Source organism: Alosa alosa, chromosome 1 (genome assembly GCF_017589495.1).
Source record: "Alosa alosa isolate M-15738 ecotype Scorff River chromosome 1, AALO_Geno_1.1, whole genome shotgun sequence".
Taxonomy (NCBI): domain Eukaryota; kingdom Metazoa; phylum Chordata; class Actinopteri; order Clupeiformes; family Clupeidae; genus Alosa; species Alosa alosa.
In genome coordinates this window covers 36636021-36652055 of record NC_063189.1, presented here as the reverse complement: position 1 = coordinate 36652055, position 16035 = coordinate 36636021, and the positions used below count along the sequence as shown (strand labels likewise).

The 16035-nt window shown below is 42.2% G+C and overlaps 1 protein-coding gene across 1 annotated transcript in view; it reads left to right on the top strand.

The window, feature by feature from the left end:
• Nucleotides 1–2698: 2698 nt before the first annotated feature.
• prom1b (prominin 1 b) overlaps nt 2699–16035 on the top strand; it is a 37958-nt gene continuing 24621 nt past the window's right edge. Inside the window, exon 1 of the mRNA XM_048260102.1 lies at nt 2699–3278. Coding sequence (XP_048116059.1) covers nt 3017–3278 — 262 coding nt within the window. The 5' untranslated portion in view covers nt 2699–3016. The remainder of the gene's footprint in view (nt 3279–16035) is intronic.

The following is a 16035-nucleotide window of genomic DNA, read 5'->3' as shown; positions in this document are numbered from 1 at the left end:
CAGGCAGCTCACTGCGCCGGGATTAGTGTGTGCTTCACCTCACTGTGTGCTGTGTTTCACTAATTCACGGATTGGGTTAAATGACCAAATTTCCCTCACGGGATCAAAAGAGTATATATACTTACACTTTTCTAGTTAACAGTAGTTTGTAGTAGCTAGTAATTAAGCACTACCATAGATTAACTTAAAAAGTGCACTGATCAAATGCTACACAAGAGGAAGGGTGGAGAACAATTTCTCAGAAATAATGGCCAATCTGAACATTTGCTATTTCATTTGGTATTTCATAATTCCATGGTATTCTGCAACTCAAGTCAAGTCAGTGTTTTACTGCCAGTTCTCTGTAATCAAGTTTCTTCACTTTTACTGAGACCATCTCACCTCTGCACTCCCTTTCTCTGTCAGATATTTAATCATTTACCGTTTTCCAGTTTGTAACACGTGATTATTTTGCAGAACAGTGAGTGGCTACTGTAGCCTAACAATTTATGTCTTGATATTGGCGGGGGTCTTGATATCATCAATTGTTAATAAAAAGGTATTAGAACCAATAAGGGAAATGGCAATTGTTATAAGTATTGTGTAACATAGGCTAACCTAATATCCTAGATAGGAAAGGAAATGCTAATAAGGCAACATTTCACTTCATTAATTTTAGTTTGGGATTGCTTTGGTTGCAGAAGCTTGTTTAAGAATGTCTGAAATCTTCATATTCAAATTACTCTCCAGCCAGCCAACCTTCTGCATGTTTAACTGTTTACACAAAGTTTGAACTTGTACACTGCTGAGGGATATATGTTTGGGCTGCAGCTATGATCCTGGGAATGAATCCATTTTTACAGGATGATGCAACTCCTCAAATTCCCCAATAACGTCCAGATTTCAGGATTAGGAGTTTGGCAGGATATGGGTATGCTATGTGTGTGTGATGAAGGGGCAGTCGTGTTTCTGTAGACATGGTCTTATTTCCATGCAGGCTATATCCTTACCAGCCACTCTGTGCTGATAGATGTGCATATGTGTAGAATATAAATGCAGTTTTTTATGTTGAGGAAGAAAAAACGAACAATTTCAGACAATTTATATCCTGTTCCTATCCTGCAGTGAAGGGTGCATGTTCTTCAATGTGTACCCAACATATGGTTAAGAGGTGCTGTTCAGTTCAGAGTGGTTAGAATAAATAGGAGAAAGCATAATAGGGGGCTTTGGGTCGATATTACTTAACTAAAGAGCTTAATGCTAGAAAATGGTCTATGCTATTGTAAACCAATGCAGTAGGCCAGAGAGAAAATGGTGCTTTGAATGGAGAGGGTCTGAGGTTCAAACGGTTCTTGAAATCATCCTTCTCATGTTTGTGTGACTAACGTTGGAATTAAATCCTTTTGTTTCAGGGCTATGGGGAGGGGGATGTCCACTAGCAACAAAGCTCTTTACCGCCTCTAGCCATGCCTGCTATGCTGGTGGGAAAATGCCTCCATGTCAGCTAAATACAGCCCCTGTCTCCGCCACTCCCAGACTGGAAGGGGGTGAGAGTACAGCCGCTTCAGTTCGGGTCTCAGGTGTCCTGGTGTGGCCCTATAAAGGCTCTTTATGCACCTGCCTGGCAAAGAGAGTACTCTGCTTAACCCTTGTAAGATATTCATATTTTTGTTACTCTGCCAACGTTCCCGGGTTAGGTCTGGTGGACCCACCACATTATTAGGCTCTTAAATCAATACAGCCAACTATTTACCGGTATGTAAAAATACTTTAGCTCAATTACCAATGATATAGACATCATTTATGGTTCATATTTGCCATGTACCCATGTGAGATGGGTAACATTTATGATCATTTCGTTTTCTTTTTGAGAAAACGAGGAAATTCAATTATAAAAAGGTAAACAAATAGAATCAAGATTTTTGATCATTATTGATGCTTATTTCTTAGAACTTAATCAGAACAGGTGAAAGTGCTTGACATGTAAAAATGTTGTAATTTTGTGTGGGAATAGCAGATGCAGAAAGACAAAATTCCCGCACACAGACACCTGCTGTACACAGACACGCACACATACACACGCGCAGACACACTAGTCTCACAGACACACACACAGAGAGAGAGAGAGAGAGAGAGACAGAGACAGACACACAGCAGGCTCAGTTAGGAGGAGAACACAGTTAAGGTACCACCTACAATTATTACACTCGGGTCCAGTAGACCCAAACACCACATGTAATAGTTATATGTGTGTGATTGGTTACACCATCCATTCAGTTTCCATCGACCTGAGCATGCCAACTAGTCATAAGCATGTGGGTGACTTAGGCTACAAATGTAGCGCCGATCAGATTATTATTTATTTATTTAGGATATTATCGATCATTCACAAATGACACTTCAGCTTATACTAAAGAGCAGATTTAATCGGTAAACGCGACGCGAACTACCTCACTTGGTCTGGCGAAAGGAGATGGACAGTTTCCCCATTGCTATTTAGCTTCTTCGCAGCACCTGACTGTAGTGTACCTGTTGTTGCTACCGGTATGGATTGCTAACTGCCTACCACGTTACTTAAGCGATCTTACAAGGAGCTTTGACCAGCGCTCGACATACGCGCGTTCACGTGAGGAAATAAACACACACACACACACACACACAGATGTCGCGCGCAGCCGCACGAAATCTCGCTCCAACACTCTGGAACGACTGACGGAACGGAAACCTTCAGTGATAGCCTACCTGACTGCTTGCGCGCGCCCAGAAGAAATGTTTACCATGAAACCGACCTGGGATAATAGGACCTAAATGTATCGAGGTGTTTCGCACTGACCAGTTTTATCTAATATTTACATTCGGTGAAGTTACATAGTTTTTTTTTGCCACTGAACATCGATGCTGAGGATCACAGGAGCGGCTGAAGACTGAAGCGACTGGCTTTTTCTTCAAACAAACGACCCCTTCCCGTTTGATATCTGTGATTATTCCATCCATTGCGCTTCCTCAATACCGTACTTTGAAAGAGAATTCACCTGCCATGGCTTGGAAAGTAGGACTCGTACTTCTTCTTTGCTGGGGTTTCAGCTCGTGCGAGCCCCCATACGAGGATGATTCGCTGGAGCCTGAGGAGACAGCGCGCGCAGAAATGCAGAGGGTCCCTCCGCAAACTTTGGATTTCGGATTCGTGCCCTCAGTGGTCTACGAGACACATGCTTATTACGAACCAGGAGCCATTGGGGCACTGTTCCATATGGTGCATGCTTTCCTCTATGCGGTTCAGCCCAATCCTTTCCCTAAAGGTGAGGAAAACGCTACCTGATGGTGTCTACCTGTTCACATTCTCAACAACAATAGCAGTGGTATAGACTTGTACTAACGTTGACAAATGTGCTGCCGCTGGTCTATGACTTAGCAGGCTATGTAGGTGAAACTATAACCTGAATGCACATTTTCCCTCAGTTTATATGGCTTCAGACTGTGATTTGTTACCTGAACTGCCTTCCTATTTGCCATTTGTGTGAGCCCTATAGATGATTGCAGAAGACATGAGTTCTCAATCTCATTAGGACCCATGATTAGAAGTTGGTGAGCAATTTACTGAAAGGAGTGAGTGTTATTTCCACAAGGTATCCACAAGAGAGGCTTCCTTGAAAGATGGGGGGTGGGGGGTAGTGTCAACAGAGACGCCTCATTCTCCTGTTGATTTGCGAAATGGCACAGTGAAGCAGTAAGTCCAGTAAGGGAAACAGATCACTGTATGGGCTAGTGTGTGTGTGTGTGTGTGTGTGTGTGTGTGTGTGTGTGTGTGTGTGTGTGTGTGTGAAGGATGAGGTCAAGTTGGTGGGAGGTAAAGCGCAATAGGATTGGGACTTTAAGTCAGTCACTGCCATTTTAGTGTGCGTAATCAATTAGCAGATTCTGGCGATTAGGTGTGGCTTTCTGAGTCACCTGCCTGATCAGGTAAGCTCATAATCTCAACTGCCATATGCTACTGTTCCTTGTCACACCAGTAGGCTACCAGGCAGGTTCACCAAATTCATAACCCGAACATAAATGTTATTATTGTATGTCTTCAGTGCCCTAGTTAAAATCATTTGCAGTAAGGCAGTAGACATAAGGTGCTGACCAGAGGTCACTCAAATGCCAGAGTTTCCCTACTGAGGTGTCTTAATGTCTTAATGCCAGTTAATAACCATGTGTTTGACATGACAGCTGCTGTATGGTGTTATTTTATAGTGTGAGTCAGGTCGTGACATGTGGCCATGTGGCACAGCTACTGGTGCAGAGTCAGAATCATGCCGCTGCCTTGTTGTGTGGTGCTTATTATGCCATTACGGATTTTGGTGAGGCACAACAACAGCTGTGTTTGTTCTGAGGATCCCGAGAAGAACCATCCACCCCAACCCAACCCACCTCCCTCACTCTCTCTTCCACCCTGCCCCGTCTCTTCACGTCTCAATCGCTACTTTCATCACAACACACCAGCTGCCCCAGAACTAGACAGAGAGGAACAGAACAGACAGAACAGAAGAGTTTTCTGGGGGGGGGTTGCTAGAAATTCCAGCAGCTTTCTTGTGATGCAAACCAAAAGGCAAACATGAAAAAGCGCTTCCCTGGATAATTAGCCATCTCGTTTTTGTTTTTGCAGTCTAAACTCGCCTGTCCCTCTTCAGCATCCAGTATGATACATCTCAGGCTGTCTGAAATGATGTTTACCAAGCTTTCCCTGGGCATTATTGGAGTGGTAAACTCCTGATCTATGTAGAAAGTCCCCTGCTGGTGGCTGGGCTTATCCTCTCCTGATAAAGAGAGTGCGGCTTAGGTGGATTAGGCAGCCGAGCAGTAACTTAACGCCGGCGGCAGATGTCATTGTCTCTGAAGCGGGAGGCCTGGTGATGCACACCCTCCCTAGCCAACCGCACGCCACCTCTCCTCTCCTCTCCTCTCCTCGCCGTCCTGCGCTCACGGGCCATCCGCTCCACCCGCCCATCCGCCCTGCCAGGAACTGGGTCATCGCCTCCGCATTCACCCCACACTCATTAGAGCTGCGCCGCCTGCCTCGGTTATCTATGCGCTGATTTATCTGATTCACGCATTTTGTCTGATTTATCGCATTCATTTCCCTCCAAATTTACTGCATACACATCCCTGTATAGCCTACTATATAGACAAATAATAGCAACATGTAATGTCTTTATTGGACTGTAGATTAAATACTGACCTTTAGATTATCCCCAAGCTATATTCTCTGAGCATTTAAAATGGGATGTGGAAATAGTCAGGACAGGCACACAAGGCTTCAGCATGTGTAGTCCCCCTGTTGGAATCCTACTACTACTAGATGCCAATAATACCTGCACTGTGTGCTATATAAAGAAAGCTCTACAAGCAGCGACCTAAAGCAAGGTGGACAGGACTCGGTGAATGGTGGTGTGGTGCTCATGGGGTTGTGTCGGGACTGACATGATGGGAGAATACCCTATGTGACTATGTTAAATGGATGGTTCGGAGTAATATCACCCTAGGGTCCTTTGCACCATGACCTCGAGCCAAACACCCCCCCAGAAGCTTTTTTCCCTTGGTTGAACATTGGTCGAGTTAGTGCTATCAGCCGAATGGCTTAGTGCAGGTGCTATTGGAACCAACGGTGTATCTCGTAAATTACCCCACTAATAATGCCCGGAATGGTACCAAACTTAGTAGTAGTACAAATAGGATCTGTAGAAGTCTCCAAACCATTCCTTTAAACTAATAAGCAAGGGTGCAGGGCCTTGGCTTAAGTCCATTTTTACCTCTACATGTCAAAGCAATAAGCAAGCAAAGGCAGCTTTATATGACAGGCTTTCACAGAGAATGTCCCTGACATGCCAACAGTATAACACTCAAGGTGTTTTTATCACCCTGAGTGTGTATGCATGTGTGTGGAAATCGTATAGCAGAATTCTAAGACAAAGAGAGAGAGAGAGAGAGAAATGGGTAAGAGATTGCCACTTTTCAGCCGAACACCAAGGGCTTGGTAAGAGGATTATCCTTATGGCTCTCAAATCAGTGATACCCTTTGGAAAAACAACACACTGACCTATTACAGTGTTCACTCTCTCCTTAGATTAACATTTCAAACTTCAGTAACATGTTCACACCCACCTCCACCTCAGACTCCAGCAAGGCTCATACCGTCATACCTGTTGGGTCAGGTGGCATAATGTCACAATTGACAAATTGTACAATAAGACACATTTGTTATACCTTTTAATTTTATTCCAGCTAGAACTGCAATACCAGACTCACTATTTCATTTCACTTTGTGAAGAGAGCCTGGCCTCTCATGATTTGGAAACCTTTCCAACTCTAGCACAACAATCACATTGATCAGTGATTCTTAACAATGCTTCCTATTTCGCCTAATCTTAACAAACTGATGATAAACCGGCAGTCAGGAAACAATGTACCAGTAGGCCTACCTTTGCTGTACATAAATGTATTAATATCTTTGACTGCAATTTCTTTTTTATGTTTGCAGGCGATGCTATTACCGTTTAACTCAACAACTTTCCATTTTGAAGCTATAGCGTCATCCCCTCTCCTCGCTGATTGAAATGTCAGTGTATTGTCGTGTGCCAGACTAGTTTCTCACTGTAAGGAGATTCTAAGTGGGTGTGGCCAGACTAGGAAAACATGGCTTTAGATGGAGAAAACAAACATTTGTGTGGATGGAGAATTGTTCTAAGAGGAATTAGGATGATTGGGAGGGATCAATATACTTTGTCCCAAAGTCATTCTGAGCAGTGGTGTAGTCTACATGATATGCAGGGGCCTCATTACAGAAACTTCCTAACTCTGAAATCCTATCTTATCTCAGTTTAGAAAGGCAGTTAGGATTTTTGGTATTACAGAAGCATGTTTCCTAACTGCATTTAGGAAAAAATCCTACCTTAACTTAAGATAGGAATGGCCATTACAGAACCATCCTAACTCAAGAATTTCTTAATTTAGGAATCCTAACATAGGATGGCACAGACCCTGTCCTAAATTCAAAATAACTGCCAAAACTGACTGCAACAGTCTTGTTGGGTTGTCGCCTAGCCTACAAGATGAGGAACCTGACTGTTAGGGACACCATACAGCATATTTTCACTAAATAGGTTAATTAAGTGAAAACAAGCAATATAAAATGTATATAGGAACGCCACCTATTACCAACCGTCCTGTATTTCCGACCTCTTGCATGTATTTATCACTTAATATTAATTTCTATACAAACCAAGATGGCGGATTCCTAAAGAAACGCAAGCACCCACACCATAAGTGTATCTAAATTAGCTATGTACCAAAAATTACATTTTACTCGAAGAGCTGTAAACAGTGTTGTAAGGCTGTGTGTACAAATCCGCTTGGAGCTCCAGTGGAATTTTGATTTGCAACGAGAATTCTCGGTCTAACCGTTGATGTGCCGTGAGAAAGGTTGGAAATAGGCACCCACCAGCCCAGCACTAAACTCTAAGCGTGGTAAACAAAATTGGATATTTCAGGCAGTAAAGAACCAAACTAGATTTTGTTCAAATCTACACACCTATGGCTACTGAAAAATGTAAGGTTCATTTATCAAATGTTATTTTGAAGTAGGCTATTAAAAAACATTGTTGTTTTAGAATTTTCGAACAAAAGGGTTGGTAATTGGTGGTTTTACAATAAGCGTGTGTTTTAAAACATGTATAGCCTAACATTTATAACAAATACATTAATCATTAGTATAGTATATATACTTTTTTGATCCCGTGAGGGAAATTTGGTCTCTGCATTTAACTCAATCGGTGAATAACACAAACAAGCACACAGTGAGGTAAAGCACACAATAATCCCGGCGCAGTGAGCTGCCTGCTACAACGGCGGCGCTCGGGGAGCAGTGAGGGGTTAGGTGCCTTGCACAAGGGCACTTCAGCCGCGGCCCACTGGTCGGGGCTCGAACCTGCAACCCTCCGGTTACAAGTCCAGAGTGCTAACCAGTGGGCCATTTTATTATTAATGCATATATTTTTATTTTTCATCACACTCTCTTGCTTCCTGTCTTTTACATTGTTCCTTCTCTCATGGTTTGTCTATCTTGAGCAACCAACTGTCAAAGATTCTTTAGAACACTGTCTTTGCAACCTGACATTCTAATCATAGATACAGGCAGTCTTGTATACATTCTAAGCATAGAAACAGGCATGACAGGATGATTGCCGATTTAAAAGTCTCATTGACATTTATAGGTAGGATTCATTAAGTTAAGATAGGAGGTCTGAGATAAGATAGGATAGGATACAGCCTTGAGTTTAGGAACTGCTTCTAGGAAGATAGGATTTGTCCTATCGTAAGATAGGACAAGCAGTTAGGATAACTTTCTGTAATGAGGCCCCAGGTCTACGCAGTATACCCACATAAAAAGCATCGCCATCTCATTATACACACTTATTGTGTTGATGTGTTTCTAGTGTCATAAAAGTTTCCCTCCTCTTCCAAAATGCAACCATTAATGGATAATTTTATGTCACTTAAAAACCACTCTTCTCAAGCCCATCTCGGCTAAATAATGAGATGGAGTTTTTTTTAAATATATATATATGAATATAAACTACACAGAGAGCCGACAATTTAGCCTGCCCTAATTTTATACGAGTAATGAGATGAGTGCCAAAGTGCATCAAACGATATATGATAAGACCCGAGATATGACAGGAGCCTGAGTCGGGTGTTACTTTCACATGCCACAGTGAGAGAATGAATGTCATGGACCACTTTGGCTTGCTTCCTTAAAGCTACAGTCCGTAAGTGAGGTTTGTCTTCGTTTGTTTGAAATGTGCCCAGAAACATGTGGACTTTTGTCCTTAACCCAGGATAGTCGAATAGCTACGGTTACAATACATTACCAATATTGGCGTGCTGCTTATCTGAACCACGACTTACTCAACCTAGTGCCTCTGTTGACCATCGTTTTTGCCATTGGCAGGTAATCTCACTTGTTTCATGACTTCACCCACAACTATTATAAGACCAAGATGTGTATGGCAACAGACATATTTTACTAGTATTAGTATGCACTGTGCATAGGCGAGGATATGTATTAACATTTGGCGTTGACCACAGTATCTCACTGCAGCCGTGGCCTACTGGTTAGCGCTTCGGACTTGTAACCGGAACCAGGTTGCCGGTTCGAACCCAGTAATCACGGCTAAAGTGCCCTTGAGCAAGGCACCTAACCCCTCACTGCTCCCCGAGCACCGCCTGCCACGGGAATAATGTGTGCTTCACCTCACTGTGTGTTCATTGTGTGCTGAGTCTGTTTTACTAATTCACGGATTGGGATAAATGCAGAGACCAAATTTTCCTCACAGGATACTTATACTTATACTTATACGTATACTTATACTTATATACTATATACTGTGTGCTCATTTTGTGCTTCACCTCATTGTGTAACTGTGTGCTCTGTGCGTTTCACTAATTCACAGATGGAATAAATGCAGAGGCCAAATTCCTTGTATACGCAAGTATTTCTGGCCTATAAACCTGATTTACACATTTACACTACAGCACGTCGGGGTCCTGTTCGCCCTGTCGGGACTTATTTTCCGATAATGACCGACGTTCTATACATTATCCCTTACATACTGTATCGATTTTAAAAAAATATAATATTAATATGTTTTTTATTAATAGTTAAGGATAACAGCGGTCTATTATCCTTAGCAATGGTCTGTTACTGAGAAATATCAGACCTCCGAATGTTGAGAAGGCCCATTCAAGTAAATGGAGTATTCTGCAGCATTATGAAGAACCGTGTAATAATGCCGAATAAAATATTGCAATATTCGGTTTTATTTCAATATTTTCTTACACCCCTACTGGGCAGGAATGTTGTGAATGGTGTGTTGGCTGTTTCCTACCATGCACTGCTGTCCTGTCCTGCATGTGCACCACTGCATGGAGATAATGTCACCCATCTGGCCTATGTCTTAGACAATGCAGATTGACCCTTCACACACACTCACACACACACACACACACACACACACACACACACACACACACACACATACAGTACACCACTCCTTCACCACCATTGCTGCTGTCACAAGTCCAGTCTCAGAGGTCCGCTGCTGACCTATTCTTTCTCATGCCTTCTCTGTCACTTTTTCTCTGGCCGTTTCAGACGTGGCTGTCCAAAGTGCTCTCGAAATGTTGCCCACTGAATCTGAAATTAGCTCTGACTCTGCTTTGTGATTCAAATAGGTCCTATTGTGTGTGTATGTGTGTGTGTGTGTGTGTGTGTGTGTGTGTGTGTGTGTGTGTGTGTGTTGCGTATACACTTTCAGGGACTCTTAGTTTTTTTTATACATATTTTGAATTGAGAAAGAGGAAAGTACAGCAAAAGAAAGAATCAAAAGATAAGAGACCGTGATGTAAGTGTGTGTGTGTGTGTGTGTGTGTGTGTGTGTGTGGTGTGTTTGCTCGATGACCTGATTTTCTCCAATCCTCCTACAGTATTTGTGCTATACTGTCCTGAGCCTTCCGTAAAAGCCTTAGACAGATACATGACAGCACTATATCATGCTGGCACTAGACACCGCTGTGTTTGTGTGTGTGTGTGTGAGAGAGAGAGAGAGAGAGTGTGTGTGTGTGTTTGTTTGTATGCATATGGAGGTGGGCTAACAGTGTTACAGTTTTTCTCGATTTACCTGCTTAAGTAAACTGGATCCCACTTGGTCTTCATGACTACTTTCTTTGCACAGCAGAAGTCAACTCTTGCGAATGTGTTCACACATTTTCATTGGGTTCACACATTTCTCACACCCTTTTGCAAAACAGTTAGCACAGGTGTCATTCAAAATCTCTAAATCTCTGATACACCTGTGTGAAACTCCTTTGCACAATTCTTCAATCAGCAATCATTCATTATACATAAGAGATGTCTGTTTTGTAGAGATGCACCGATTGCAATTTTCTGGGCCGATACCGATTTCCGATATTTCATAGAGTTTGACCTGCCGATACCGATTTTAGCCGATTCCGATTCATTTCTTCTAACCATTTTACAGCACACACACAAATAGTTATTTTCTATCTTTTCTTTGATAGAACATGTTAATATAGACATGTAATCAACTTATCAATAATGAAATGGCTGTTAAAAAAAATGGAACTGGTGAGCAGACAGATTCTTCTTCAAGTCTAACTTTAGTTGCAGTATGAAATTATGGATTAAGTTAAGTTATGGAACACCCATTTTATTCTTCTCACATCCAACTAAAGATATAAGAAAAATTGTCATGATACATTTGAACATGCTACCATGTAACATATTTTCATATGCATTGATGAATTTATGGGAGGGCGAGGGAAAAGTGGTTGTAGCCTAGGCTATCACCAAACACAGGGGAGGAGAAGTGATAATAGCGATTAGGTGCTCCACCATATATGAAAACAGTGCACGTCTGTTTTGCGGTGAAAAAATTAAATCCAAATTCCGGTTAAATGCATCAATTAGGCTATAGGCCTAGAAACTTTCAGAGACGGCTGATTCAGTATTCAGAGCATCAGTTTTCTTCATTGTAGGCTACTATGTCAAAAGCAACTTTAACGTTTGTTTGCCTTTCTAATAGGCTATCATTTGTTCACTTTCACGACATCCACTTCTCAATCTACTAGGGTATTTTAAGGCATAGCCCTAGTCTACGTGCAGTAAATAGTTCCGAGTATTTTTTTTAAGTGGAGTAGAACTACTAGGGCTACTGTGTTGCTGCTTGTTGACATCTTATTATGTAGCCTATGATCGCTAAACTTTGATTATTTTTAATGTCGCAATCGGTTATCTCCGTTCAGCAGCGCTTGTGGTTCAGCTGTGGGCATGCAATTAGCGGCAGTGAAGGGCGGTGATGAGCGATGTTTACGTAGCCTAATGAAGTGACAGCTTAGTAAATTCCACGCAGTAGGCCAATGGCAAAGCACAGCGTTTGCTGCATAGAAAAACTCAGTAGCCTATTAGCGCTTTCTTTGACGCCCTACATCCAGCCCTGAGTGTTGGCCTGGTTGCTAGCTTCTTCAAACTTTGCAAACTCAGCTGGGTCTTGTTACAATTGTGGCGCACAAGTGCATTTGACCGGGATAAAATCGGTATGTCTCAGACTGACCGGCCGGTCGCCGGTCATGGCCGATCACGTGAAAATCGGCCGTCACCAGCCGATCTATCGTGCATCTCTACAGTGTTTTGTGTTGCTATTGGCAAGTATGGATCTAATGCACATTTAGACAAAGTACTGTATTGCCTATTTGGTGGAGAAAACAGTACAAAATGTGTTTACTGTAGGTTTATTTTGATGAAAGTTGTAGTTCAATGAAATTTACAGTATCTTGCTAGGTGTTTGCTGTATGTCTTACATGTCAATGACAGTTACATCTTGGGAGGAATTCATAAATTATTTTTTTACAGTAGTCAGTAGATTTTGTCTTTTCATGTTTTTTTTCTGATACCAGAAAAATGACTAAGCAATGGAACAGACATAGCAAAAATGCTCATTTTGAGAACTACATTTTGCATTTTGTTGTCAAGTGTGGAATTATTGATTAAAGAGTGTTTTTGAATTGGCTACAAGTTGTAGTGTTTGAAGGCAAGATTTGCTTTTGTTGCATGTTTTAAGTGTTTTGAGAGAGTAACAGCCTTTTGCAAGCAAAATGTGTCATTTTGTCCAGAGTGCTTTTGTTCAGACACGGGTGTTAACTGTTTTGAGAATGTGATGTCAGAGTTGACACAGGTATCAAAACGATCGAGAAAAACTGTATTGCATCTGTGTGTGCCTGTGCAGTATATGTTGGAGAGCCCTGCATCATTTTCAGTGTCAGTGTGTGTGTGTCAGAGTGACAGGGGGTGGGGGGTGGATTAAACAGGACGGTTTTACATACAACAGAAAGGCACTATTAATAGCATGTGAAACCACATTCAACCCTGTTTTTCATTCATGAATAAGCTGAGAGCGGCAAAGAAACACACATACACACATGAATACAAAGACATAGAAAGAGAGAGGAAGAGAGACACACATTGTGTGTGTGTGAGTGAGTGAGAGAGAGAGAGAGAGATCAGGTCTTCTTCAGCCTCTGGATGTCCAAATGGAGGTGGACAGACAACCACTGCTCTTGAAAAGAATCAGTTTTGGCTAGAGGCGAGAGGAAAGGGCTAGAGAGCAGTAGGAAACTTAACTGATGATATCATTTGAAACTGCCATTATTTGAACCTATTCATGGTACCCTCTATTGTTGGTCATACGGTGAGATTAATTTGTCTTTTAGAACACACACACACACACACACACTTTCACACACACACTATCTCAGGCTTTTTATTCAGATGAAGGCATATGGAAAAGGGTCAGCAAAGCGTAGAGTCCATAGGGATAGTGTCTCATGTCGACATCAGCACCCGGTGCCTGTCGGGAGCCTAATTAACCTCTCTGCACAGCTGCTGCCAGTCTCAACAACACTCACACACTCATTCTGAAATGTATACTATAAGTTACCAAAACACAGACAGTCATGTTGAACATGAAATGAAAACCAGACACACACACACACACACCTGAATTTTATTTCTGTAAATCTTGCCAGAGCAATCTGTCTCATTGCGTTGTCTCAGGTGAGGGTAGTGGAGGCAGATGGCTGCCTTGGTGGTGCCATGTGTGTGTGGCGTTAGCGTGGCTCGGGGCATTAGCGGGAGGTTATACTGATCTGACCTCCTACTCATGTCAGCACTGTCCCCGAGAGGAGCTCGGCAGCGTCTCACTTTGTGTTTACAGTGGCCGCGGCCAAGTCAAGACACCTGCCGCATGACCTGCCATAGCCAGCTCAGTCTGCCAGCACAGCTGCACTCCAAGCAGTTAGCAACTCAAATCAGCCACTCACACATTCACACACACACACACTCACACATTCACTCACTCATTCACACATTCACTCACACTCACACACTTACTCACTCACTCACTCATTAACTCAATCACTCACCCACACACTCACTCACTCACTCACTCACTCACTCACACACACACACACACACACTCACTTACTCACTCACTCACTCACTCACACACTTACTTCCTCTCCTCTCTTACTCCCCACTCAATCAGCATCTATTCCCGCTGATACACCTGGCTGCGTCATTGTTATGAATTAGCCTAGAGTTCTGAATAGCCCTGTGAACAGATGGACTTTTCCAGTGTTGCAATGAAGACATCCATTTCCTTCTCGTTTTCACGTCCAGGTATTACGATCTCTCTCGACAGCCCAATTTGGTTCACTGTAAAATGAGACAATTTTTTCATTGTTACAGTGACTTCAGTTTCTGTTTCCCCCTAAATCAGCAAGCCATGAACTGAGTACTTTATGAATGTGCACCTGTGTGTGTGTGGGTGGCTGTTTGTGAGACTTGCTTATGCTGAATCCTTCAAAATGAGGAGAGTAATCATGCCACATGTTACAGTTTTTCTCGATTGCTTTGATGCACTTACGTATGTACTAATGAACTTGTAATGTCAATGTGTGAATCTCCTTTGCACAATTCTTCAATTAGCAATCATGGGGCAGCCGTGGCCTACTGGTTAACACTTCAGACCTGTAACCGGAGGGTTGCCGGTTCGAACCCCGACCAGTAGGCATGGCTGAAGTGCCCTTGAGCAAGGCACCTAACCCCTCACTGCTCCCCGAGCGCCGTTGTTGATGCAGGCAGCTCACTGCGCCAGGATTAGTGTGTGCTTCACCTCACCGTGTGTACACTGTGTGCTGTGTGTGTTTCACTAATTCACGGATTGGGATAAATGCAGAGACCAAATTTCCCTCATGGGATCAAAAGAGTATTTATACTTATATCATTCATTGTCCATATCTCAATCGTTTTAATGCTTGCGTCAACTCTGACATCACATTGTCAAAACAGTTAACACACAACAACTCTGACAACGTGATGTCAGAGTTGACACAAGAAGCGATCGAGAAAGACTGTAAATCATTGTCAATGTCAGGCAGTTAATCACACTGGAACCTCTGGAAGGGCCTTCAGTATTTCCTTCAAGTCTTTCATTTGCTCAAATTGCTGCCTTTAACGCCCCTGTGGGTTTTTTAAGAGAGGGGACTTGTTTACTGAGGAGGCAGTAAACAAGTGCATAGCAATGTCTCCACATCTGTAACAGCTTGTTTTTCTGTAGTACACAAATTAATAGTCAGTATTTGTGGTCCCTTACATTTCAGATAACTCTATGTTGCGCTGACAAGCAAATCTGTTATGGATGTGTGAAATGAGCTCAAATGGAAGGTGGAATATGTTGTGGAATACATACTTACAGTTTTTCTCGATCCTTTTGATACCTGTGTCAACTCTGACATCACGTTCTCAAAACAGTTAACACCCATGTCTGAACAAAAGCACTCTGGACAAAATGACACATTTTGCTTGCAAAAGGCTGTTACTCTCTCAAAACACTTAAAACATGCAGCAAAAGCAAATCTTGCCTTCAAACACTACAACTTGTTGCCAATTCAAAAACACTCTTTAATCAATCATTACACACTGGACAACAAAATGCAAAATCTAGTTCTCAAAATGAGCATTTGTTCTTTCTCATTTTTCTGGTATCAGAAAAAAACTGAAAAGACAAAATGTGCTGAATAAAAAAATAATTTATTCATTCCTCCCAAGATGTAACTGTCATTGTAAGACATACAGCAAACACCTAGTAAGATACTGTAAATTTCATTGAACTACAACTTTCATCGAAATAGACCTACAGTAAACACCTTTTGTACTGTTTTCTCCACCAAATAGGCAATACAGTACTTTGTCTAAATGTGCATTAGATCCATACTTGCAAATAGCAACACAGAACAGACATCTCTTATGTATAATGAATGATTGCTGATTGAAGAATTGTGCAAAGGAGTTTCACACAGGTGTATCAGAGATTCAGACTTATGCAAGGAATCTATACCACTTGTGAAAAGATGTTTTCCTTTTGTTTAGCATGGGAAAAC